The sequence below is a fragment of the Lissotriton helveticus genome, chromosome 6 (assembly GCF_964261635.1).
Source record: "Lissotriton helveticus chromosome 6, aLisHel1.1, whole genome shotgun sequence".
NCBI classification, from domain to species: domain Eukaryota; kingdom Metazoa; phylum Chordata; class Amphibia; order Caudata; family Salamandridae; genus Lissotriton; species Lissotriton helveticus.
In genome coordinates this window covers 1,517,487,957-1,517,512,600 of record NC_136067.1, presented here as the reverse complement: position 1 = coordinate 1,517,512,600, position 24,644 = coordinate 1,517,487,957, and the positions used below count along the sequence as shown (strand labels likewise).

The 24,644-nt window shown below is 42.3% G+C and overlaps 1 protein-coding gene across 1 annotated transcript in view; it reads left to right on the top strand.

Annotated features, from left to right (window-relative positions):
• Nucleotides 1-24,644, top strand: part of VRK2 (VRK serine/threonine kinase 2) — a 424,890-nt gene that overhangs the window by 326,276 nt on the left and 73,970 nt on the right. Inside the window, 3 exon segments of the mRNA XM_078649306.1 lie at nucleotides 83-153; nucleotides 155-253; nucleotides 19,309-19,461. Coding sequence (XP_078505432.1) covers nucleotides 83-153; nucleotides 155-253; nucleotides 19,309-19,461 — 323 coding nt within the window.

Here is a 24,644-nt window from a genome sequence, read left to right as displayed (position 1 = left end):
GCTGCTTAGCGGTTGCTTTGTATTATGGCAGACAGTAGGACATTTCTTGGTGTCTTTCAATGCAACTCTGTTTTGTCTTCAGGAGAAATCGCTCAGTACTTGACTTGTGTTTGTAAGTTAACCTATGATGGGAAACCGGACTATCAAGCTTTAAAAAAAAATCCTGAAGAGTGGTATGAAGTCCTTCGGAACAGTCGTTAAGGAGCCTTTGAAGTTATCTGCTGCAAGTTGCATTTCTTATGAAGATATTGAAGTAAGTACCAACAACTCATGCACTTGGATTTGAGATGGTTTATTAGCTGTTTGGATGCTATATGGAAAGGATGTCTATTCAGCGGCGGTGCTACGGTACAGGCTCTGCGTATCAGCAGAAACACTGTTGTTTTGACCAACTTCCAAGGCGTGTCATCTGCTAAGGAGGCTATATTCCAAAATAATGAGGATGTCTGACAATTGATTATAAGGTTGTTTTTTTTTATTGTTAAATTATCATTTGGATTAAAGTGGAGACACATTGATTTAATTCAACCTCCCTCCTGTTTTTCTTTTTCCCAGAGAAAGAAGGTATAAATATAATAGAACACATTAAATATCAGTGGCCATCGTGTTAATGCTGTTTTACATCTTCCCGCCCCCTAGCAGGTCCACCAGCAAGCGTCTCTTTCCCAGAAGGGACAATTGATGATCCATAGTGGTAAAGTAGAAAGAAAATACAGCAAGTGCAGCAGGGTCACCATTTTTGCCTGGGCAATTTAGTGGGTAAAAGTAACATTTTCCATCATGGCAGGGACTACTCTCTTATTATTTACATCTATCAACTCACTCTCGTATCTGTAGATTAGAACCCCATTCCACCAGATATGTTCTAGATATGATGGACAATACCTTTTGTAGGTAGCTATTACAATATCATAAGTATTTCGAATAATCATGTAATTCTCATAGGTTACACTTTATTGTGATTTATTTTCTAATAGTTATCTTAACACTCATAATACAGATAGTCAACAACACTGTATGGTTTTTCTACATTTCTATCTGGTTAACCCCATCATAATTATTATTAAACTTTCAGCCAACACGTGTTTCGGGGCGATACAGACTGCTTCTTCAGGGCTTCTCTTGATTGACAGTGTGAGTTTTATAATTGCTAGCTTTGTCATCTGTTTATGGTGAGGATATGAATGCCTAAGATTTCTTCGCAGTCCCTTTCGCCTTGTACTTGTAAGTCTTTGTTATCATCCTGTGGTTAGTACTTATATGTCCTTAGAAAGTTGCAAGGCCCAATTACGGACAGATACATATTTCACTGGTTACACCGCTATGCTGTAAGCATCACTCTTTTGGAAAATCCCCACCGTTCTAAATGCTATCAATATGCAGAATCTCGATCATTCACATTCGAGATGCCATGCACCAGAGGAGTCCTCAACAAAACATTTTCTGTCTCCTCCACATTGCTGCTTATCCATACAGACACTGAATGAAACAATATGATTATTCGAAATACTTATGATAATGCAATGGCTCCCTAGGGAAATTATTGTACAAAGTTCGAACCCCAGCTGTTGGGTGTATGTACAGTACTTGTGTCCAGGACCTATATTCTACCACCAGCCCCGTTATTTCCAAAACTGCGTATAGGAAATCTCATCTCTGAGACTCAAAGACTTTTTTGTATTAACAGATAATATTACTTCTGTGGGATGGCTGTCGAAAATAGACTTGATTTAGCCGTTTGATATTCAATGTGGTATTCTGCCCTGGGATTAACCCATTTTGGTCAGCATGTATTTTAATATATGTAGGAGTCTAAACGGGACTATTTTGTTCAACACCTTATAGTCTGTGTTGAACATTTTTAAAGGCTGATATAAAGATGGCTCCGGAGCGTCCCTCCGCTGCTTGGGAGTGCACCAGGATGACCTCCAAAGTGGAGATCATTAGCATATGTTCTTGCCTCGCTGTGTTATACATTTCCCTCAGCACAGGCGTTTATAATTATAGATGTGTGGTATGAAACTAAATGGGCAACTCTTAAGATTCTGCTACCTTTCACCTTGTCATATCTTTCACTGCCTTCCTTACTTCCCCTTCAGTAATGTCCTTGGCTAGTGTTTCCCTTTCATCATGCAATAAGGTATATAATCCCGCCCCTCAATATAGTTCTGTATCATCTGTAGTCTGCTCCCTCAGTGTCCTTATATAAGTTCTTATAACTTTGCGCAAAGGAGTTGTTAATCTCTTCTTGTGTATATTGCTTTGCCTTGAACCCTCTGAACTTTTAATATAGGTAACCACCCCCTTATGCGGAATGACCATCCATGCCTAGAGCCAACCAGCCTTATCCTGTTCATTCTGGGCACTCGTTATGTGCTCTTTAGAATTAATTCTCATGAGACGCTCAGTAAACTGAGGTAATTTTCACTATTCTGCTTTTAAGGCTTCTTTAAATTCTGGATGTTCCAGCCTTTTTTTCTCTAATTCTCTCAGAGTTTGTTCTTGTTTGTTAACATCACAGAGCAGGGCAGGTCTTATGCTTGTTGATGTGTTAATACAGTGGCTTCTCATGACCACCTTAGAGGCCTCCCATTCCACCAAATTTAGGAGAGGCAGTATTCTGATTCTCTATAAATTAGTTCTGTATTTACTCCCTGATGGTGTTGCTAAATACCTAGGGGTCCATTATGATATCGGGCGGATTGCCTCCGCCAGGCTGGCGGTTGCCACCGTCAGCCTGCCGGAGGCAATCCGCCCGATATCATAACCAGATTTCCCCCCCCGCCATATTAGGATGGCGGGGGGGAACCACGGCGGATGGAAAGACCGTCCGCCGCTTTTCCGCCCCGGTCGCCTTGCAGCCGGGGCGGAAAAGGAATAATATGGTGGCGGTGTCTAACAGACACCGCCAGCCATATTATGATGTCTGGTTTTCAGTGCCTTTCCGCGGCGGCGATGCCGCCACGGAAAGGCATGCGGTCTTCACTCTGGGGGCCCCCTGCGGGCCCCCAGAGTGCCCCCCTTCATTATCATTTACAAAGCGGCAAGCACCGCGCGGTGCCTGCCGCTTTGTAAATGACAATGTGAACGTGCATTTTCAGCATTTTGGCGGGCGGTGCAGAGAGCACCGCCCGCCACAATGCTAAAAAACAGGATGTGCCCGCCACTGGCGGGCACATCCTAATAGCACCGCCGGGACCCCCGCCCTTATGGCGGGCGGTCCAGATTTACGGGCGGGCAAAGTCATCCTAATGAAGCCCATAGTCTTCTAGAACTTTTACCATCAATCTCCAGGCTGGGATTGCCGTCCTGGCTCTATCCACTGCAGCGTCTTATAGTCAATGGGTTATGATCTGAATATGTCCTGAGCAAGTACTCTGTATGCGTGACCTCAGCATGTACTTGGGAGGTGTAAAAAATCTTGTTTAAGCACAAATGGAAATCATGCATTCCTGAGTAGAACGAATAGTACTGATCCCGAGGACGGTGCACTTTCTAGGAGTCCATCAAGTACCACTGCATTACCTAATTATTCAAGGCTTTGGCTGTCCTAACCACTGATGATGTAGGAAGCAGGTATGAAATATATCCAAATGCATGCCAGCTATACAATTAAAATCACTCCACTATTTTTGGGTAACTTGTAAAGTGTGCCAGGTGCTTCGAGACCTCCTAAAAAGAGAACAATTGGTTTTCATTTGGATGTTAAGTAGTGCTATATCTCGTTCGCCCCCCCCAGCCTCATGCAAATTAATTATTAGGTACCTTCCTCCCTATCCTTTACGTTGGTGGTCAACTGAAAGGACACCTATGGCCTCATTCAAATCAGCACCCCTCTGGCAAATGCAGAGAAATTTGTAAAAAAAAATACTTGCCCTCTTCAGCGTTTCTGTAATGCGAGCCTCTCTGTGGTGTGTCTCCTGCAGCATTGCAACCTGAGCCCATCTGTGTTTTATGTAAGCCTGCATCATATATCATTTGGTCATACTGTCGATCTCCGTTACATGCCACATGAGAATTTTCGGCTTTCTGGTGGATTCAGCCATCTATATCTTCTATGTGTTTATCTACAGAGTTCCTGCCTCCTACCTGCCTAATGTCTCTCCATTGTGGTTATTGCCCCTTCCTCTTTGTGTTCAGGATGGCTTAGTGTAGTATCTGTATCTCCCCCCTACGATCATTAACCGTTCCCCAACTTGTCTTTCCCTTACTGTAGAGCAATGGCCTTCTGTCCAAACTTGTAGAACTAAACATGCTCAATCTGTTACTCCGTCCCCACCGATCCGACCAGGCAGTCAGTGTCTCTGAGAAAAGGGGGTTTAGTGTGATCCACCTCCCTCCAATGACCACCCTATCCCCCATGCCCCAACAATGCACACAAGTCCACAGTAAACAGCGATCCTGTGACCCAGTCATTTCACTATGGAGTCGGCTCCGTTTCAATCAGAGTTTAGTCTTCAGATGAGATCTACTGTCCCCGGTGCCACTTAGGGGTACTGTGTTTCTAGTCCAACTATTGCAACTATTAAGAGTTGGAGTTCAAGGTAGAAGCGTCAAAAGAGGTCCCCAAGTCATTTCTCATTTGTGATGTGCCACTTAAGATGGCTGCTGCCATGACTGCTTGAACTGTCTCCTGTTGGGACTGCTGGTGTGATAGTCATCCTGACCACAACATGTCGTCCCTTTGCGCCCTGCAGGCCTGGTGTGATGCTATGTGCCCCCAGACCGGGCACCACCTCCTGAATTTTGTTGTTCAGCCCATTTTCACACATTTGGCGGATTGGTGAAAAAGAGGATTCTGTGAGCTGATATTATTTTCAGTTTTACTGGGAATAGTTGGGCGTATTTGAAGCTCTTCTCCTACAGTCTTTGCCTTGCTTCAGTGAAGAATGTGCATTATTGTTGTACGACCACAGTAAAGTTGGGAAAAATCAGAACCTTGCTTCTCTAAACTGTTATTTTGCTTCGCAGTCTTGCTTGGTGTAATAATGGTCCTTGTTCTGAAATCCACAGATCGCGGGGGTGCCTGAGGCGGCAGTGGTCCTTTTCCAGTGTGAAGAACGAAGAGTCTTCTGGTGATACTGATTGTTTAGCCCAAACTCTCCAAAAGGGTTTCCACAAAGTTGCCTTCGATTTATTTTCCCAGGAGGCCCATTATCCTAATGTTGTTTAAATTAGGCCCTTCCTTCAGTGTCCTTTGCCCAGTATTGAAGATAGCGCACCTATTCAGTCAGGACCTGCATCTGTTTAATTGGCCCATCTGCATGCAACGCTAAATCAGTGAGTGAGGCTTTATTTCTCGAGACCCACTTTGCCATTTTTCTCTGGTCTTTCTTCAACAGACTCTGATCCAGCGCTACTGGGTCGATTTTTTGCTCTAAAGGATCTTCTGTGGAAGTGATAGCAAGTATGGTGTGTGTCCAATTTATATGGGGTGTCAGGAGATACTGCATCCCCAGTTCTGAGGGCAGAAGGCAGTCAAGCCCTCTGTGTGCAGGCCCACAAGCCAGGAGCCTTTGTGATGCAGGTGTCTTTCTGTGGCTGTAAGGCGTGACTTTACACTCACTCCATTCTGCTGGCATGCAGGGATGTCGAAGGCATTTATTTTTTATAGGAAATTGATTTCTCCATATCCCTTCATGTTGCCCCTCTGCAGGCCCCAGCCGAGTTATTCTGCTCTCCTGTGCATCCCACTCTTCTTCCCATTGTGGGTGAGAGCGAAAGTGGCCGACCGTGAGGTCGGGGAGATGCAGCCCTGGTCAGCGTCCGCAGTGATGTATGAAGTTGTGTCTGCGCTATCTAGAAGTCTCCCTCTGTTGCCAATACTTTGGAACACCATCTGGGGCATTCAGTAGGCCACACAAGTCACGGTGCCAAGTCCTGCCCTCGAGGTCCCCACTGTTTCCCTAGATCCTCTCAACAACCTTTGCCCGCAAGCAGTCTCCCGATCGGTGTCAGTGTCAGCTCTGCGGCTCCAGCTGTCATCCAGAATCCAAGTTGATTTGCTGATCACTATGTCCCTCTGTGGACTGTCTTGTGTCTGGGTGCTCTGTTTGTGCCCAATGCCCTATTACTTGTGGTATAAATTAAGGTTAAGCATGGTATGTTTGCCTAGGGCTGTGAGCTTTGGTGTTACCCATCAGTCGCTATGCTTGTCTTGGCCACGCCTCTGGCCATCTTGCTATCCTTTTTTTTTTTTTTTTTTACTTTAATACTTTTTAGAGAGGATATGTTTTCAGTTAATACAGCAAGATTGGGTAAATTAATACTGGAAGTTATTTGGAATCTTAGAACTCATTCTTTCGGTCATTGTCTGATTCATTTGTGATGAAGCTTGGCCAAGGTGCTATTCCAAGAACAGACCCAGAGAACTGTTCAACATTGTTAGAAACCAAACCTCCCCGTCCCCTCTCAACTCGTTGGCCTCCATTAACAAATCTGAAGAAATTGCTTATTTTTTTCTCCGAAAAAGTTGCCAAAATAGATCAGTCCTTCCTTGTAACTCAGCCCCCTCCCACCCCCCAATGTCATCTTGATGCTACCTCAATACCACCCTCCCCCCTGACTCTACCCCCTACTCCTTTCCTACACCTTCCTTAAACTACCCCGCCAGAACCCTACCTCCCTAACCCACTGCTTAAAAATAATGCCTCCTGACAGAATTTCCACCATGTTTCCGAACTGGAAGTCTTTAACATCTTATCCAAATTAAAACCGTATTCTCACACAAATGACCCGCTCCCATCTACCCTTGTCCAAGATCTAAAGCACGTCATCGTCCCTTATTGGACCAATATCATTAACATCTCCCTTTCTAAAGGGTGCGTCCCTGTCTCCCTCCAACTCGGACAAATCACACCCATCCCTAAAAACCCCCAAGGCCGATCCTAATGACCCCAACAACCTCTGCCCCATCTCCAACATCCCCTTTGTCTCCAAAGCCCATGAAAATGGTGCCCTACTTCAATTGGACAAACACATTGACACAACCTGCTCAGCCCTCTACAATCCGGCTTCCGCAAAGGCTGCAGCACAGAAACTGCATTGCTTAATATAGTGGATGACATCCACCTCGCCCTGGATAAGGGCGAGACCAACCTACTCATTCTTCTTGACCTTACTGCTGCATTTGATACAGTTAACCATTCAACCTTATTTAATGCACTCCAAGATCGTTTCAGCCTTAATGTCACTGTCCTAAACTGGTTTGCCTCCTACTTCCAACACAGAACCCAACAAATTAAAATTCAAAACTGCCTCTCTTGTCCCACACCGGTCTCCTCGGTGTCCCCCAAGGATCTATCCCCTCTCCCGCTCTCTTCAACCTCTTTATGGAACCCCTTATCCTCATACTCAAACAAGCCTGAATTAACTATCACCTGTATGCTGATGACACCCAACTGTACTATAAAATTAAATCCCGCTTCAATATCTTACACCTCAACACTGCTCTAAACAAGATTCAATCCTGGTTCTACTCCAATCATCTCAAATTCAATCAAAACTGAAATCATTCTTTTCTCTTCTAGAAACAACCCTCTCCCCATTTAAACATTGATCGCTGACCTTAATGCTATAAACTGTTCTCTCTCCCTCGCCAAATCAGTAAAATCCCTTGGCATCACCATCAACAGTAAGCTCACGCTCAATTCCCATATAAAGAATTTGGCAAAGGGCGCACTCTTAAAACTCCGACATCTCAAAAAAATCAAACCTTTCATTCCAGCGGAAGATTTCAAATTGGTTGTCCAATCTCTAGACCTCTCGAAAATTGACTACGGAAACGCTTTACTCTCCGGAACTCCCAAAGTTCACCTTGCCCCCCTCAAATCTGTTCTCAACCTAGCGGCCAGGCCTGCAACTAACTGTGAACGTTTTGCCCACATCTCACCTTCTCTCAAGGACCTTAAATGGCTTCCTATCAAAGGCAGATCCTCCTATAAAGTTGCCTGCATTAGGCCCAAAACCCTTTATCAAAATACCCCGCTCTACCTCTCAAACAAACTAAATAAAGCAGGTTGCGCCCGTCCGATGAGAAGCACCAACACTCTTCTCCTCATCCCCCCTCTTTTGAAAAAAAAAAGCCCCCCAATCCCGCTTCTTCTCTGTTAAAGCCCCCAGCATCTGGAATGCCCTCACTAAACATCTACGATGTAACCCTTCATATGCCAGTTTTAAAAAAAGACCTTAAAATACACCTGCTCAACAAATATTGGGGTACATAATCCCTCTCTTACTGTACTTGCTATACTCTCCCTCCCTCCTCGTTAATACCCCTACCTTCTCCCCCTCTCACCTATACATCCCCTTCCAGGCCCCTCTCCACCCTGCTTCCCTCCTCTCCCCATCCTAACATCTCCCATCCCACCCTTCTCACGCGCTTAACCCCTCCAGCTTTATTCTGACCACTGAGCCTACCCCATGTGTACTGTATTATAATTTGTTATGATATCTTTGTCATGCTGTTTTTATTTTTAACTCCCCCTTCTTTCCTTTTTCTCACCAACGAGTCTATATTACTCAATATGCTCTTTTAGTCCACCATGTATGAAACGCCCGTTCTGTATTTCTTTCTTTCTGGGTGGAGCCAGCGCTATATAAAACTTCTTAAGTAAACAAATCCGGTTTTTAGATGAGTTCATAAAGTGTGCTTGGGTAATTTGGGGAATATTTTATTGTAAGACTAAACTATTTATATTGGATCACTGACATAATTTAGAATGCCAAAATATCGACCTACCAAAATATCGAGGTAAAAGTATAGAATACCAAAATATCGACCTCCTATCTCCAAACAGGTAAGTACAAAAATATCGAATCAAAAATATCGATGTAAAAAATATAGTTAGTCAAAATATCGAATTTTAAAAAATGCTTTAAATTGATTAAAAATTAATGAAATAATATAATTAACTTAAACATACTTAAAATACTTAAATAACCTTTAAATTAATAAATAATTAATGTAAGTAAAAAAACATACAAATTGATTTAATACATATATATATATATAAACGTAATATTAATAAAAACAATTACAATATTTTTACCGTAGGATAGCGGAAAGGGTAAAATTTACTATTACCACTCCAGTGAGTGCAACAGTAGTGAAAGCGTTGGATAGCGTAGGGGTAAAAATTACTATTCTCACTCCAGAGAGTGCAACAGTAGGGAAAGCGTTGGATAGCGTAGGGATAAAAATTACTATTCCAACTCCAGAGAGTGCAACAGTAGGGAAAGCGCTGGATAGCGTAGGGGTAAAAATTACTATTCCCACTCCAGAGAGTGCAACAGGGTATACAACCTTTACAACGCAACTTTTACCACGACCTACCATTACCACGCATTTTTTACAACGCAAAATACATTACAACGCATAACATTACCACGCATGTATTTACAACGCAGGTACTTTTACAACGCATACCATTACAACGTAAGTATTGGTAAGTATATTATTTTATTAAAAATATTATTTGGGTTTTTGGGTAAAGGGGTATTTTTAGGGTTCAGGATCAGTTTTCAGTTTTTGGGTAAAGGGGTATTTTTAGGGTTCAGGGTCAGTTTTCAGTTTTTGGGTAAAGGGGTATTTTTAGGGTTCAGGGTCAGTTTTCAGTTTTTGGGTAAAAGGGTATTTTTAGGGTTCAGGGTCAGTTTTCAGTTTTTGGGTAAAGGGGTATTTTTAGGGTTCAGGGTCAGTTTTCAGTTTTTGGGTAAAAGGGTATTTTTAGGGTTCAGGGTCAGTTTTCAGTTTTTGGGTAAAGGGGTATTTTTAGGGTTCAGGGTCAGTTTTCAGATTTTGGGTAAAGGGGTATTTTTAGGGTTCAGGGTCAGTTTTCAGTTTTTGGGTAAAGGGGTATTTTTAGGGTTCAGGGTCAGTTTTCAGTTTTTGGGTAAAGGGGTATTTTTAGGGTTCAGGGTCAGTTTTCAGTTTTTGGGTAAAGGGGTATTTTTAGGGTTCAGGGTTAGTTTTGGGTTTTTGGGGTACAGGGGTATTTTTAGGGTTCAGGGTCAGTTTTGGGTTTTTGGGTAAAGGGGTATTTTTAGGGTTTAGGGTCAGTTTTGGGTTTATTGGGTAAAGGGGTATTTTTAGGGTTCAGGGTCAGTTTTGGGTTTTTGGGTAAAGGGGTATTTTTAGGGTTTAGGGTCAGTTTTGGGTTTTTGAGTAAAGGGGTATTTTTAGGGTTCAGGGTCAGTTTTGAGTTTTTGGGTAAAGGGGTACAGGGTAAAAAGTAAATATAATTAAATTTAAATTACATTAAATTAAATTGATTAAATTAAATTACATTAATTAAATTAAATTAAATTAATTAAATTAAATTAAATTACATTATATTAATTTTAATTAAATTACATTTTAAAAAATATTATATACTTACCAATACTTACGTTGTAATGGTATGCGTTGTAAAGGTACCTGCGTTGTAAATACATGCGTTGTAATGGTATGCGTTGTAATGGATCCTGCGTTGTAAAAAATGCGTGGTAATGGTAGGCGTGGTAAAAGTATGCATTGTAACGTCATACATCCGTGCAACAGTAGTGAAAGCGTTGGATAGCGTAGGGGTAAAAATTACTATTCTCACTCCAGAGAGTGCAACAGTAGGGAAAGCGTTGGATAGCGTAGGGATAAAAATTACTATTCCAACTCCAGAGAGTGCAACAGTAGGGAAAACGCTGGATAGCGTAGGGGTAAAAATTACTATTCCCACTCCAGAGAGTGCAACAGTAGGGAAAGCGTTGGATAGCGTAGGGGTAAACATTACTATTCCCACTCCAGAGAGTGCAACAGTAGGGAAAGGGTTGGATAGCGTAGGTGTAAAAAGTACTATTCCCACTCCAGAGTGCAACAGTCGTTAAAGCGTTGGATAGCGTAGGGGTAAAAATTACTATTCCCACTCCAGAGAGTGCAACAGTAGGGAAAGCGTTGGATAGCGTAGGGGTAACCATTACTATTCCAACTCCAGAGAGTTCAACAGTAGGGAAAGCGCTGGATAGCGTAGGGGTAAAAATTACCATTCCGACTCCAGAGAGTGCAACAGTAGGGAAAGTGTTGGCTAGCGTAGGGGTAAAAATTACTATTCCCACTCCAGAGAGTGCAACAGTAGGGAAAGCGTTGGATAGCGTAGGTGTAAAAATTACTATTCCCACTCCAGAGAGTGCAACAGTAGGGAAAGCGTTGGATAGCGTAGGGGTAAAAATTACTATTCCCACTCCAGAGAGTGCAACAGTAGGGAAAGTAAATACTTCATATATAAAATAAAATAAATATTAATACCAATTACAAATTAATTAAAATAATTAACACTTTTATATAATATATTAATTAATCAATTAAAAATTCAAATAAAAATTAATTATTAAAATTAATTACCTACTAATACAAATTATTTACCAATTAACAATAAATTAATTAACAATTAAAAAATAATAAAAAATTAGATAAAAAGGAATTTAAAAATAGAATTACTTATAATTAAATTACTCCCCACCCTATTCCCCTATAAACCCACAACCCACTACAGAAACTAAATTAATAAAATTAACATAATTATCAATTAATCTATTAATTAAAATTAATCACCAATTATATTTTAATTAATAATTAACAATTAATTCAAAATAAATACAAATAAATAAATTAACATATTTAATTAATTATAATTAAATTACTTCCCACCCTATTCCCCTATAAACCCACAACCCGCTACAGAAAATAAATTAATAAAATTAACATAATTATCAATTAATCTATTAATTAAAATTAATCCCCAATTATATTTTAATTAATTACCAATTAATTAACAATTAATTCAAAATACATACCAATAAATAAATTAACATATTTAATTAATTATAATTAAATTACTTCCCACCCTATTCCCCTATAAACCCACAACCCGCTTCAGAATTATATTACGCAAAAATTAAATACCATAAAAATAATTAATTAATATAAATAATAAAATAAATATACACTTTTCAAACATATACTAACATAAAAAACACTTTAAAAATTGATATTAACTTACCTCAATGTCGATATTTTTGTAGTCTATATTCTGTCCATTCTATATTTTTGTAGTCTATATTCTGTCCATTCGATATTATGTCCATTCTATATTTTTTGATTCAATATTAATGCTATCCTATTTGATATTTTTGTAGTCTATATTGTGTCCAGTCGATATTGTGTCCATTCTATATTTTTTAATCGATATTAATGCTAATCGATATTAAAAACTTGATATTTTGACCGTATACCGTTTTTTATTATCTTTTGGAACACTCTTCCTTGAAGAGGACATTGCTTTCTCCACTGAACTACTGAAACAATTCAAACTAAATCAGAGGAGGCGTTCTATTAAAAAACTCGTATTAAAAAAACTCGTTTTTAAAACCTGAGACCTCTTGCTCATTGCCATATGATTTTATTGCGTTGCTCAAATATTTTTTTATTCATAAAGGTCTTGGAAATAATTTTGAGTCTGTTTATCTATGGTGGTGTAGTGCTGCTAAGACAGATCGTGTTCTGCTGTAATCTTTCTCACTTCCTAATTCCCCAATATTTTTTTATTTATAAAGTTATTTGAGATACTTTTCAGTCTGTTTTTCTGTGGTGCTGCTGAGACAGATCATGTTCTGCTGTATACTTTCACACATTCTAATTCACTGAGTGTGTTTTTTTCACTGGCGCTTGAAGAATCCAGGCGCAGTTCTTGCAGAGAGAACTTGAAGGCAGAGATTTGTTATGATAGCGGTTTGATAAGTAAGAATGCATGTTATTTACATCACCTTTTCAAGCAGGCTGCCTTGTATATATTACATCCATTGCTCCTTTACACTGATATACTAGAGAGAAGCAATTGATTGCAAGGAAAAATAAGCAAACGTACATAGCCCATGCCAGTAAAACAAACCCTTTTAATGTGTTGGAAAGCAGAAAAATAGAAATAAGTTATAAAGACGAACTGCATGGTTAGCATAGTCATACAATGTAAAAGAACATGTTCATTGTTCGAGCCTTTTGCCAAATGCCAGACGCTTGGGTCACAAGGTGTCCAGGATGTGCTGGGACAGTCCTGGGTTTTCTCCATCTGCTCAGGTAAATGTAGCACTTGTCCCGGTTTTTAGAGAGCCGACTGAACACCGAGTGAGAGGCTAGTTTTCATGTGTTCTAGTGCCTCTTAGCGCCTCGTGTTTTCTGTTAGTGAGCACTGTAAATTAAGCCATTCTGTGCCCTCCATAGTTAGCAAAAAATGTAGTGCTTTCTTCTGTGTCCCAGTCTTTTTTCCAAGTCTTGCTTGCCACGCTATGGGATGCATTTGTTTGAAAGCAGAAATATGAAAATGTCCTGTTTTGCTAGCTTATTCTATGTTTCTATTTGCCCAAAGCACCATGATGCTGTTCTTTCATTCAAACCATCACTGCATTCGGGGATATGCAGTTTTCGTTTGCTCGAGTTGTCCCAGGGTACCTAACAACAATGACTTGTAAAGAGAAAGTGTCTAGCCCTGCCTATCTGGTTTTTGTTATATATGGGTGATATGGAAGACCAAAATGTTTAATGTGTCAGTAGGAAAGAATTAAGGCACTAACTTGCACTGCTGCTTATATGATTTGCGCAAAAAATAAGACCAGAATTGAATGAGTACCAGAGAGCATTGCGTTGTTATTACCAGGCGCTCATTCCAAAGATGGCAAACACTGGATGGCTATGGAGACTGAACGGTTCCATAACCGAGTAATAGTGAATTCTCCAAGTCGAGTACACTGCTCTTTCCTTAACATCAAATGCTGATTGATTTCGTCAGCAAAAGAATTACAAGTTAAGTGAACATAAAACCTCCATCAATTTGTCCATCCTCTGTTTGTCCGTCCATCTGTATGTATGTTTGTCCCCCGGGCCCCTGTTGCATGTTTTCTACCTATATCTGTGTTTATATTTGTTTTTGTGTCTATGTGTATGTTGTCTGTGTGTGTCAGCCTCTGTTTGCTGGCCTGTGGACATTGGATCCTATATCTCCCTGACATCTCTGCAGCTGTTTACTATAGCTGCCAGGCCATCCTTTCACACACAGTTGCTTCCTCCCCTTGATTTCTCCTTACTTCCTCCTCCTCGATCCTCCTTTTCTACTTACCAGATTCCTTAAATCCGCTAAGCATGGGGATATTATTTCATTCACAAGGCTTCTGGTCAGTCCTTTTTGCTCCCTCTTTTCTGCTCCATTTCACCTGTGTTTCAAAGTGATATTAGAGGCATAATGTGGTAAATAAGCAACCAATTATGGTTTATCGAGTGCATGTCTGTTGTTTTGTGTGCATGTAAGTCTGTAGTGTTTTATGTGCATGAGTGCATGCATGTCTGTACTGTTTTGAGTGCCTGTTGGTCTGTATGTGTGAGTGTCTGTAGTGGTGTTACTCACTGCGTGCATAAATAGCTTCAAATGTGCATGAATGTATGACCTATGCGATCACTGTGTGCGTTTTTCGTACAAACGTCTAACTTCTTGGCCTTGTTGGTGCTCTTAATTAATTCTTGTGAACTTTGGACCATCGCAAGGATAGCACAGCCAAGCATTCAGTATGCAAACTAACTTGACTGATCTCCTACCAGATGAATGGTGATTTGAGTGTAAGGGCACAGATGGTTGTGATTTGCAGTTTTTGTAACTGCCGCGACTGATGACATAAAATATCCTTCTAGCAATAAATGAGATTTTTAGAAGCAAAATCCTGGCATCTGAGCTTTGCAACCTTCAATTAGAATGGAAAGAAGATTTTGAATGACTGTGGTATTGACATCTGCAGGCTTGCACAGTAATCATTCTTAATGGAAGAGAATGTGTGTTTGAGGGTTTTTTGCAAGGCTAATTAACGGCAAGCGAGGATATGTAATTTATTCATGATCTCTTGATTGTCACCTTTCTCTCCTGGTAAAATTACGTTTTATTGTTAAAAATGGCTGACGCCATTTCTCAGCACTAGTTGCGTATTATGCAGGGCAGAAACAAAAGTTCATATTAGCGGTATACTCTATTTATGTTTTACTACTTTTGTAAGGAAGAATCACTCATTTTGACACAATATTTGCCTGAGTATTGAGGACAAAGCAAAACACCAGTGGTAATCCTAGAAGTAAAATGTTAAGAAATACAAAAAGGCAAAGAAATGATATTTATCCTTTTTTGTATTTCTCAAATGTTTCAGTAATACGTTATTTGGTTGCCCATTGTATAGAGGAAAGTTTTATGTACTCACACCAGTACTTTTTTGTTGGTTTGCAGCCTAATCAATTATGATTTTCCCTAATATAGTTACACCCTCCAGATCCATATGGTACTTTTGACACATAGAATGACTGCTTTCTTGGTTCAAAAGGAGGGTATTCACATTAGTGGTATGTGGTAAGTAAGCATGGAGAGCCATTTAAATGTGATGGTTGATAGGTAGCTTCATGTGAATGGCCAACACAACAGTTCATGCGTATTGTGATACCATGTGAAGAACGAGGTAAACCCACCTACTGCAGGAGCTTGCTTTTAAGTTTAGTGAGTGTCTGTAGCCCTACTGCAAAAGAAATTGAGCAATTATTGTGCATTCCTGAACTTGTGGTATTGGTGGTAATAGCTTTTTTCGGGTTTTGGTGAAATGAAAGTCAGTACATATCTAGGTTGTCAACAAGCAGTAATAGCTTAAGCCTCAATTTGTTTATTTGGTGCCAATCATCTTTGTTTATCTTGATCTAGGACCTCATAAACACGATCCTACCCCTCTGAGAAGCAAACTCCTTTTTACTAAATATTTTAAAAAACAATAATTAGTTCATGCTTCCTTCTAAATCTTTCCTTTTCATGCGGTATGAAATCAGATGTAGCCACAACTGAAGTCTCTCCGCTTGATGCGAAGCAGTACAAATCACTTTTGGAGAGTTCCCCACAATGGGTGCTCTACCACAGTCCACAGTGGGCAAGGTCTGTTACCCAAGTTGCAGAGAAAGAAGGATAGGCATTGTATAGCTAGGACTGACTATCCAGAATCCCTGTCAATTGAAATTGAAATGACGTTCTGTGAAGCCATGATAAACCAACAGGATTCATGAGACCTTCGGTCTCCCAACCCTCTATTCATGCCTGAGACTGGTCCCTATCGGGCTCTCCATTTTTGCCCTCACCAGGAGGGTGAAAAAAAAAATCTTACCTCTGCAGCAGTGCTACTCTTTACTGCCTTTGATGTAAGTTCGAAGAGACTCGTTATACTTCTTTCACAGTCTCATCATTTCAGAGCTGAATAATTAGCAATATTATACTACGAAGACAGCTTTATTCCTTATTTATCTTATGCAACTAGCAACCATTGACAAAGCCAATAGTCCTGGCTTGTTGTAGGTATAATGTTACTTGTATCATATATCTGGGTGCAATGAGAAACAGCAAAGTCCCAGTTGGGTGGCACACTATGCTAAGCACAGATTTTTACCTTATGTGTTTTTAAGTCACACCCTTAATTAGTGGCCACGCCCCTTGAGGAAGCACCACCGCCCCCCCAGTTATTCATCCACTTAAAGCCCTGAGCAGGGGGGCGGTGATTGCCAGATTTTTCAACAATCACGTTGGCATATGTTAAAATACGTTACATAACAAGAAGGATGTATGAGGGAGGCTTAAAGAGCAGTGGAAATTGAGAGGAACACGAATTGGCTGGGGTAATAAGTGGAAGAAAACACAATATTTTGTAAAATAACCAACATCTCCTCCTCTTGCTCCATTGTATGCGGAGACCTGCAGGGCTCGGCACTTAGCCCCACCCTGTTTAATGTCTATCTGGCTCCTTTGGCATCGCTTGTGGAACACTGTGGAGTGAGAATAATTTCTTATGCTCACGATACACAGCTTGTGGTTTTTTTTAAAGACACTGCTAAGGATGCATTTGACAGCTTCAGGCATTGTCTAACTAAGATCACCTCCTGGATGACAGACAATCGCCTGAAATTAAACACTGACAAAACAGAGGTGGTGTTCTTTAATCAACCTTCACCCCCTCCGGCTGATCTCTGGTGACCGTCGCAGCTGAATCTCCCTCCTACCTCTGTCTCCTCGGTTAGAAATGTAGGTTTAAAATTCGACTCAGAACTGTCGGCCAAGGCTCAGATTGGTCAAGTTTCCAGATCATGCTTCTGGAAACTTAAAACCTTGCGAAGATTTCTTCATCTTCTGCCGATGGACTGTCAGGCCACTATAGTCCATGCCCTTATCACATCTCAGCTGGACTATGCTAACAGCTTATACTTAGGTTTGCCAGCTTACCTTATCCATAGGCTGCAGACAGTCCAGAACGCCACAGCAAGGTTCATCAGAAATGTGACCCTTCGACACCACATCTCCCCTCATCTGCGGAGCCTTCATTGGCTCCCAGTGAAAGGGAGAATTGAATTTAAGGCATTGTCTCTTGCTTTTAGAGCCACAAGAGATAGAGGTCCAGGATACCTGAAACTGAGACTTCAGAAATACCATCAGTCCAGGACCTTGCGTTCTAACTCTCAGATGCTTCTCCATATTCCTCGCTTCTCTAAAGCCAGATGGGCGGGCGAGCCTTGGCAGTGAGAACTGCTGCTCTCTGGAATGCTATACCTTACCATCTGCGCAAAGCAGAATCAGAACCTACTTTCAGGAAGGCGATGAAAACATGGCTGTTTGAACTACCTTAGTGTGTACCTTCCCTCCCTTTCTGACCACTTATCGCCGGGACACTGCCGTTGGTGGTAGCCGAGCGCTTTATAAATTGCTTGGTATGGTATCTTTGAAGACTGTCAAAACCGAGAGGGAGTCTGTGTGCGTTTTTTTCTGTGTATGTAAAAATAGGTAAACAAAAGGAGAGAGAGGGAAAAAAATGGTGCCACTCTTGGTCCCCCTGAACAATCAGTAATCACTCGTTTTTTTTTTTTTAAAAGAACCCTCACTCACCAACCTAGTTGGTGACATGCTTCATCACTGGGTTCCCACCAGAGAGGCAGAGTGCCTCTCTTGTGTGCTACGACGCCTGACTACAGCGGAGCAGGTTTGTTTTGGTGTATGGAGTGAATGTGGTTAAAATGCCTTTGTTTTATTTCCAAAAAGTGTTCATGGTGGAAAACTAGGCACGGATAAAAACAAGTGTGTTGGATGTTTTAATAACTGGTTAAATTGACCAGGTACATCCTACTGTGAAAAGGAAAAACCTGCTCCAATGTAGTCAGGCACCGTAGCACACCAGAGAGGCGCTCTCTGGTGGGAACCCGACGATGAAGCATGTCACCTAGGTTGGTGAGTGAGGGTTCGTTTTTGGGGGTGTAACTCCCCTAAACAGGCACCTGAATCTACGCCCCCGTCTGTAATTTGTGAGAAAGACAATTGCTGACACTTGTTGATGAAATACGACAGTAATAGTGGATTGTCGGTTTTATCCACAAACAAGTTACAGCTAACATTCTAAACAGGCTGGTAGGTGCAAAAGGATTTTTGCATTTAAATTATGTGCCATTTTTAGGCATGCCAATAAACAAGTTCTCGTTAAAAAAATTAACAAAAGAGGAATAATGCCTCTTCCAAATTACACAAAATCGCAGCATAATTAATTGAGAGAATAGGGCAGGAAGGCAGAGCACCAGAGTCGCAGAGAAAGAGCCTCTTTGGAGAGGGACAGACTATAATAATGTGTCTTTTCTGGGAAGGCTTTCCGATTATGCGAGTTGATAAATGTAAAATGAATGGAGGAGGACTGAAACGCTGACAATAAATGTTAAATTGCTGGAATCTTGATTTCAGTTGAGTACATAGAAGAATCTGAATAGACTTTGTAAGACTGTGTTACTGCTATCTTGCTCGAGAGGTCAGATCACCTGCATTGGAAAGTGAATGTAGTTATTAGAATCGCATTTTAGACATCTATTTTCACATTAATTAGGCATATTGAGAAGATGGGAAACTTACTGTGAATAAGCTGTAGTTTATGAATAACAATTTCAACTATGAGGGCTTTCTGGATTTATTCCCAGGAAAGGTTAATAATAATTCATATGCCATTTTAAAACAATACGGAAACACTTTTCCATAAAAAACGCCCTCTCCAGTAAAGTAATTGCTGACTGAAAGAAGCTAACTACTGTGCGTCGCCAATAAATCTAAATGACGCAGTATTAATATTCCTTCTGTCCCTGTTCCAAAAGGGGACACGTTGAAAATAGGTTGCTATTTTATGGGCTGGTTAAAGAATCATTTTTTAAGTCATGTCATCCTTTAATATTTTTTCCCTCACATGCTTTCACAGGAGGTAGATTTACCAACGAGGTCTCCAAAACCAGCCAAAGAGCGGGTTCGACAGAAGACCAGTGCTACAGAAGGAACAGCGACAGTTAACGGCAGTTATGCCGAGGTTCGGGATATGCTGGAGAAGTCACGACCTAATGACGGTTCCAGGTCAAAGGTATCTTGATATTTTGACAATTTCAACAAATTGTTCCAATGAGACTGGTAGTTTTTTTCCGACATGAAGGTGCAGATTGTCAACGGCCCCATCTGAGCTCATCCCATTCCTCTCACCCAGCATGCCATTTTGAAAGAGAGAACCACATGTGAAACAGACTTTCTGAAGTTGCCATGCACTGAAAGGTGCCACATAATGTTACAGTGTAGCATATCAATATGATGGGCACTAGTACCCTGGTGGTGCAAGGCGGACTCTGAGAGAGGAACTAGGTAAGATATGGAGGAGGCCGTCGGGTATGGTTTAGGAAGTGTGATGTAATGGTCACTGTGAGAAGTTGGCCTGGTATATGATGCTCACTAGTTCTAGTGATCACCTTGTACCATGCCAAGCAACCCTTATGGTGCAGGTTGTAAAGTCAACCTTATAGACAAGCTATCCTAGGGGTAGCATGGACTAAGCAGTCTTAGGCTAAACTCTGTAAAGGCATGTGAAGCAAGCTGTTTTACCATACACAATCCCCTGAATACCAAATGAAAGGACACCACACAGATATATATTGAAAATATATATAGATTTATTTCTACAAATAACCCTGATACTCTTTATGAGCACAGAAGCAAATGCGTTAAAACAAAACAAAGTTTAAATACACAAAAGTTGCACAATTTTGGATGAGCCCTAGGGGCCACCTAAACCATATACTAAAATAGTGGTATAAGAACCACTATGGGGAAAGTGAAGAGGCCTAGGGCCTGGGGAATCGCTGGAGCTGTTCGGGATGAGCAGTGAAGAAGTCGGGAAAGGCCCGCGGGACTCGGGTGCAGTGCGGAAAGTGCACGCTTTACCAATGCAATGTCAATGGTGCGTAAAGTTACAAAGTTAGTTAAAAAGGAACCTTCCGAGTGACCTAGAAGGATGAAACTTTAGACACAGACCCTAGAGGTGTGTACCAGTGTGGGAACACCGGCGGAGCTGAGTTACCTCACCCACAGGAAGCGGGTGCACAGGGTCGAAGTAGTGTCGGGTTTCGTCACGCAGGTCGATGGTGCTTGGAGCTGAAGATGCTGCAGGCGGCTCGATGTGAAGAGTTCCGGTGGATCTGAAGAGGTGAAGACCTGAAAGCAGAGGGGACAATGTTCAAAGTCACTAGCCAGTGACTACCGTGGAACCAGAGTGGAACCAGGCGATGTCGGGTGCAAACAGGCGTCGAGGTGTAGCTTCTCTCTGCAGCCACGTGGACACGAGGGGTCGAAGACGTCCAGGAGTCGGTCACGAGCTGTCCCACGCAGGCTTCTCGCTGTTGGCGGTGTCGGCAACTTGATTGGAGCAAACAGGCCTTGGCTAATGCAAGCCACGCAGGAATCGAAAAAGGCTTGTTACTCGGACCAGCAAGGTCAGAGGAGGTGCTCCTTTTTACAGGAGCGAGGGCAAGTCTGGAGCAACCAGACCCGCAGTGTAAATTGAAGGTTTTGTCGCCAAGATGGCCGCTAGCCACGTGGCAAGTGGCCGGGATGGCGCGTCGAGTGGCACAGTGCAAAAGGGCCCCACGCAGATCGTGGAGATGCTGGGGGGCTGATCTTCGGTGCAAGGGCTGCTCGATGTTGGGGCTTCTCAAACCCCAAAGCACAGCGTCGAGGGTGCCTCTGATGCTGCGCAGTCAGAGTTTCGGGGGTCTTCCAAGAGGTCCGGTCCCACGTCTCTCGGTGCCTCCACGGGTCCCTTCTTTGCAGGGACTGTGGATCGGGCTGTGAGAAGTCTGGGTCTTGTCAGGCTCTGGGCTCGGGCTCCGGCGGGAGGCGGCGGCAAAGCAGATGTCGAGTTGCTGGTTGGTGCCTGTGTTCACAGGGTGGTCACTCCTTGGCCACAAGGGAGATTCTCTTCCGTCTTCTGTGCAGCAGAATGTCGAAGTCCAGTCTTCTTCTGTATTTCAAGTTGATTCAGGATGATCTGAAGTCTCAGGACACAGCTCCCACTCTTATTCGAATCTGGGGGGCCGGATCACCTACTAGGTCCCTCCTCTGGGTGGAACCAGGAAGGGGGGTGGTTACACCCCCTTTCCTTTGTCCAGTTTCGCGCCAGGACTGGGGCTGGAAAGCCCCAGCACCGGTTTGAACTGGCCTATGCACAGGGACACCTTGTGTGCCCCAGGCATGTCTGATTCTATTCAGCCCTGTCCTACCCAATACACAAAATCCTGTCTGGAGTGGTGCTAGCACCTCCCCAGGCAGGAAACCCTTTGTCCAAGCTGCCCTCGCTGGAAGGACTCCCAGCAGCAGGAGGTCAGACTTGTGTCTGTGGTGGCAGCATCCATTTTGGGATGCTAAGGCTCTGTTTAACTTTAACCGGGGTTCAGGCTAGGTACATGTCGTGTCCCTCTAGAAGGGTGGAATGCTACCCCCGTCGCCAGAACTGGCGAGGGGGTAGTATTCCAATTCGTATGACACCTTACTCGAGATGTTTTGATAAAGCCACACCTAAGATAGCATTTAACCGCGAGGTTCATAATGCACTTAAGAGTATATGGTATGGCAATATCATGAAACAGCTAAAGGACATGGTTTCGAAAGCTGCAGACAGGCTCAGCTCATGCCAGAGCACCATCTCACATATTTCCAAGCACTCTGCCTCCAGGATTGATGAGGCCTTCCCTAGGAGTGGCTGATATGAACATATGTGTCCATTTTAGGTTAGGTATAGGCATACTACACCTAAGTAAGGGGTGGTTACACCGACTTACCCCAGCTGAGTGATCAGCCAGTTGTGTCAAATATGGAGGCCAGGCCAGGGGTGGCACAATACATGCTGCAGCCCCTGGTAGGCCTTGGAAGCACCTATGGCCTGGGTACCTGGGTACACTGTTACAGGGGCCAATAAGGTGAACCAGTTCCAATTTCGTTATGCACCTAAAGTACATGGGTAACAATTTAGAGAGAGAACAGCAGGCTGTGGGTCTGATTAGCAGGCCCACAGCCACATTAAGTCATAAACCAGTGAAGCAAAAATCAAAAATTTGGGGTGACCATAGGATAGCAGACCCTACTCTCCTACAGTCACTTGGTGAATGAATATTGGAGAATAAAGTTATGCTCAAATGAAGCAAGCTCCAATATGTAGCGTAATCTGTATTGCATGCTACCAGGCTGGGGAAGCAGCTCCATTGGTGACTAGGGGGTACACGCTCGTAAAGAACAAGACTGCTCTCTCTGACAGTTTGCAATAGTACTGCAAGCTGCTTGTGTGTGCCGCGTGAGCCAGAATCGATATAGCGCAGCCTGCGACCGGCACATGTGGAGTGAAAGCTCTGTCCAGTCCATACACTGCTTTGGAGGTAGTCGGAGGCCCTGTTCAGAAACACCCCCTAACACCAGTGAGGTTTTTGGCAAAACGTGGCACATTGCCCTCAACATACAGGGACTAGGAAGTGGCCTGAGGCAGCTCCTTACTCCGGACGTGCAGTAACTACAGAAGCGGCCTGAACATGTGCATGTGTGTCCTGAGAGATAGAATCAATCGAAGAATATGCGACACACTCATGAGAGGCGCACCAACCCGTCCTTCACTGTAGTATCCGTGCAGGCCAAGGGAGCAACTATCCAGACAACGCAAGTAAAGTAATAATAGTGATAATAAAATATAAGAGAAAGAAAAGTGAACAGACTGGGATTAATTGCACCGCATGCACCTACACGTGGCTGACCATTCCAGAACTTGATGACTCACACTATGTATTGTAACAAGTTTAGAATCACATGATGACGCCATGGCGCATGAAGGTGGTGCGTAATACAACGCAGCAGCATTCTTAAAACCGCTTCCAGCATTTGAAACTACAAAGAAACAAAACATTGGTGCCGTATGGGCTGCATACAGTGAAACATTTGATGACTGTAGATGCTCTTGAGGGGGAAGATAACAAGACCATCAAGTATCTAACAAATCTGGCAGTAGATGGCATAAAAGAAGTGCTAAAGAAAGTTTCACATACTGATGCAACATTGTACCAAAAAGTGAGAGAATTGTTAGAAGCCAAATTCAACCAAATGCCGAATACGAAAGATACATTTTCAACAAAGCACTGCAACAAACTGGTGATATAATGAATGAGTTTGTAGAGAGACTTGACTTGCTCATCAAGCATTGCAAATGTTATGATTTCACCAATGAAGAAGCCATGTGCCTCAGAGTCATCGATGGCTGCCTTTCCAATTCATTCAGAAGGCACATCTTGAAAGAGACACCCAGTCTAGGGAAATGATGATTGCTGTGAGAGCAGAGGAACGAGCAGAAACAAGCTGCTGATATGGAAGCCGGGACAGCACACAATGAGTCCGGATTGACTGTGAGAAGTAAGCATAAGCACAGAGTGGGCACATGTTAGTTGACGTCCATAAAAAAGGCAAAACTATTATTCCAATGTCTTTTTTTGCGCTGAAAGTTGAACTTTGAAGGATCACATGTTCTGTGCTAGATGGTAGTTGTACTCAAAAAGGTATTAGGCCCCTTGTGATGCAGTAGAAATACCAGGGTCTACTGTCTTCACTTTCAAAATAGAGGCTTTTACATGAGACTAGCATTTACAAAATGGCTTTTATGCAGTAGACCCCATATTAAAACTCCTGGAAAGTCCTTCAGGACTTGAGAGCATGTCATTGCAGCAGGAGACAAGCTGTTTATAGACCTATTCTTTATAATGGCGTCATTAACTATGTAAAACCCTGGAGTTGTCACAGCTCAAACAACTCTGTAAATAGTACTTAACCAATAAATACCGTTATTGTACTACAATAATTCTGATTGGTTGGCATCCTCAGAAGGAAATGTAAAAAGTCCTCCGACCCAAGATGACAAGAAGCAAAAGTAGCTATTCTTATTTGCTTCTGATCCCCCTGAAAATCCCTCTCCACTCAGGTGATACGGAGAGTTTCCATTAATCTGAAAAAATAGAGAGAGGCCTATACACTTGGACCACATTGGTGAAGAGGAAGTACGACAGATTCTCCACATTAGAGGAGTGTGAGAAGGATAAGAGAATAGGTAAACTACATACAAAAATGGAATGTGGCCTGTCCTCTTACTGTAGTGTATTTAAACATTTTAAAAAAGCTGATAGATCCCATCTTTTCTGTAAATCGGGTAGCTGGTCCTGGCTCTTTACCATAGAGCTTGAGGATGCTATGCAT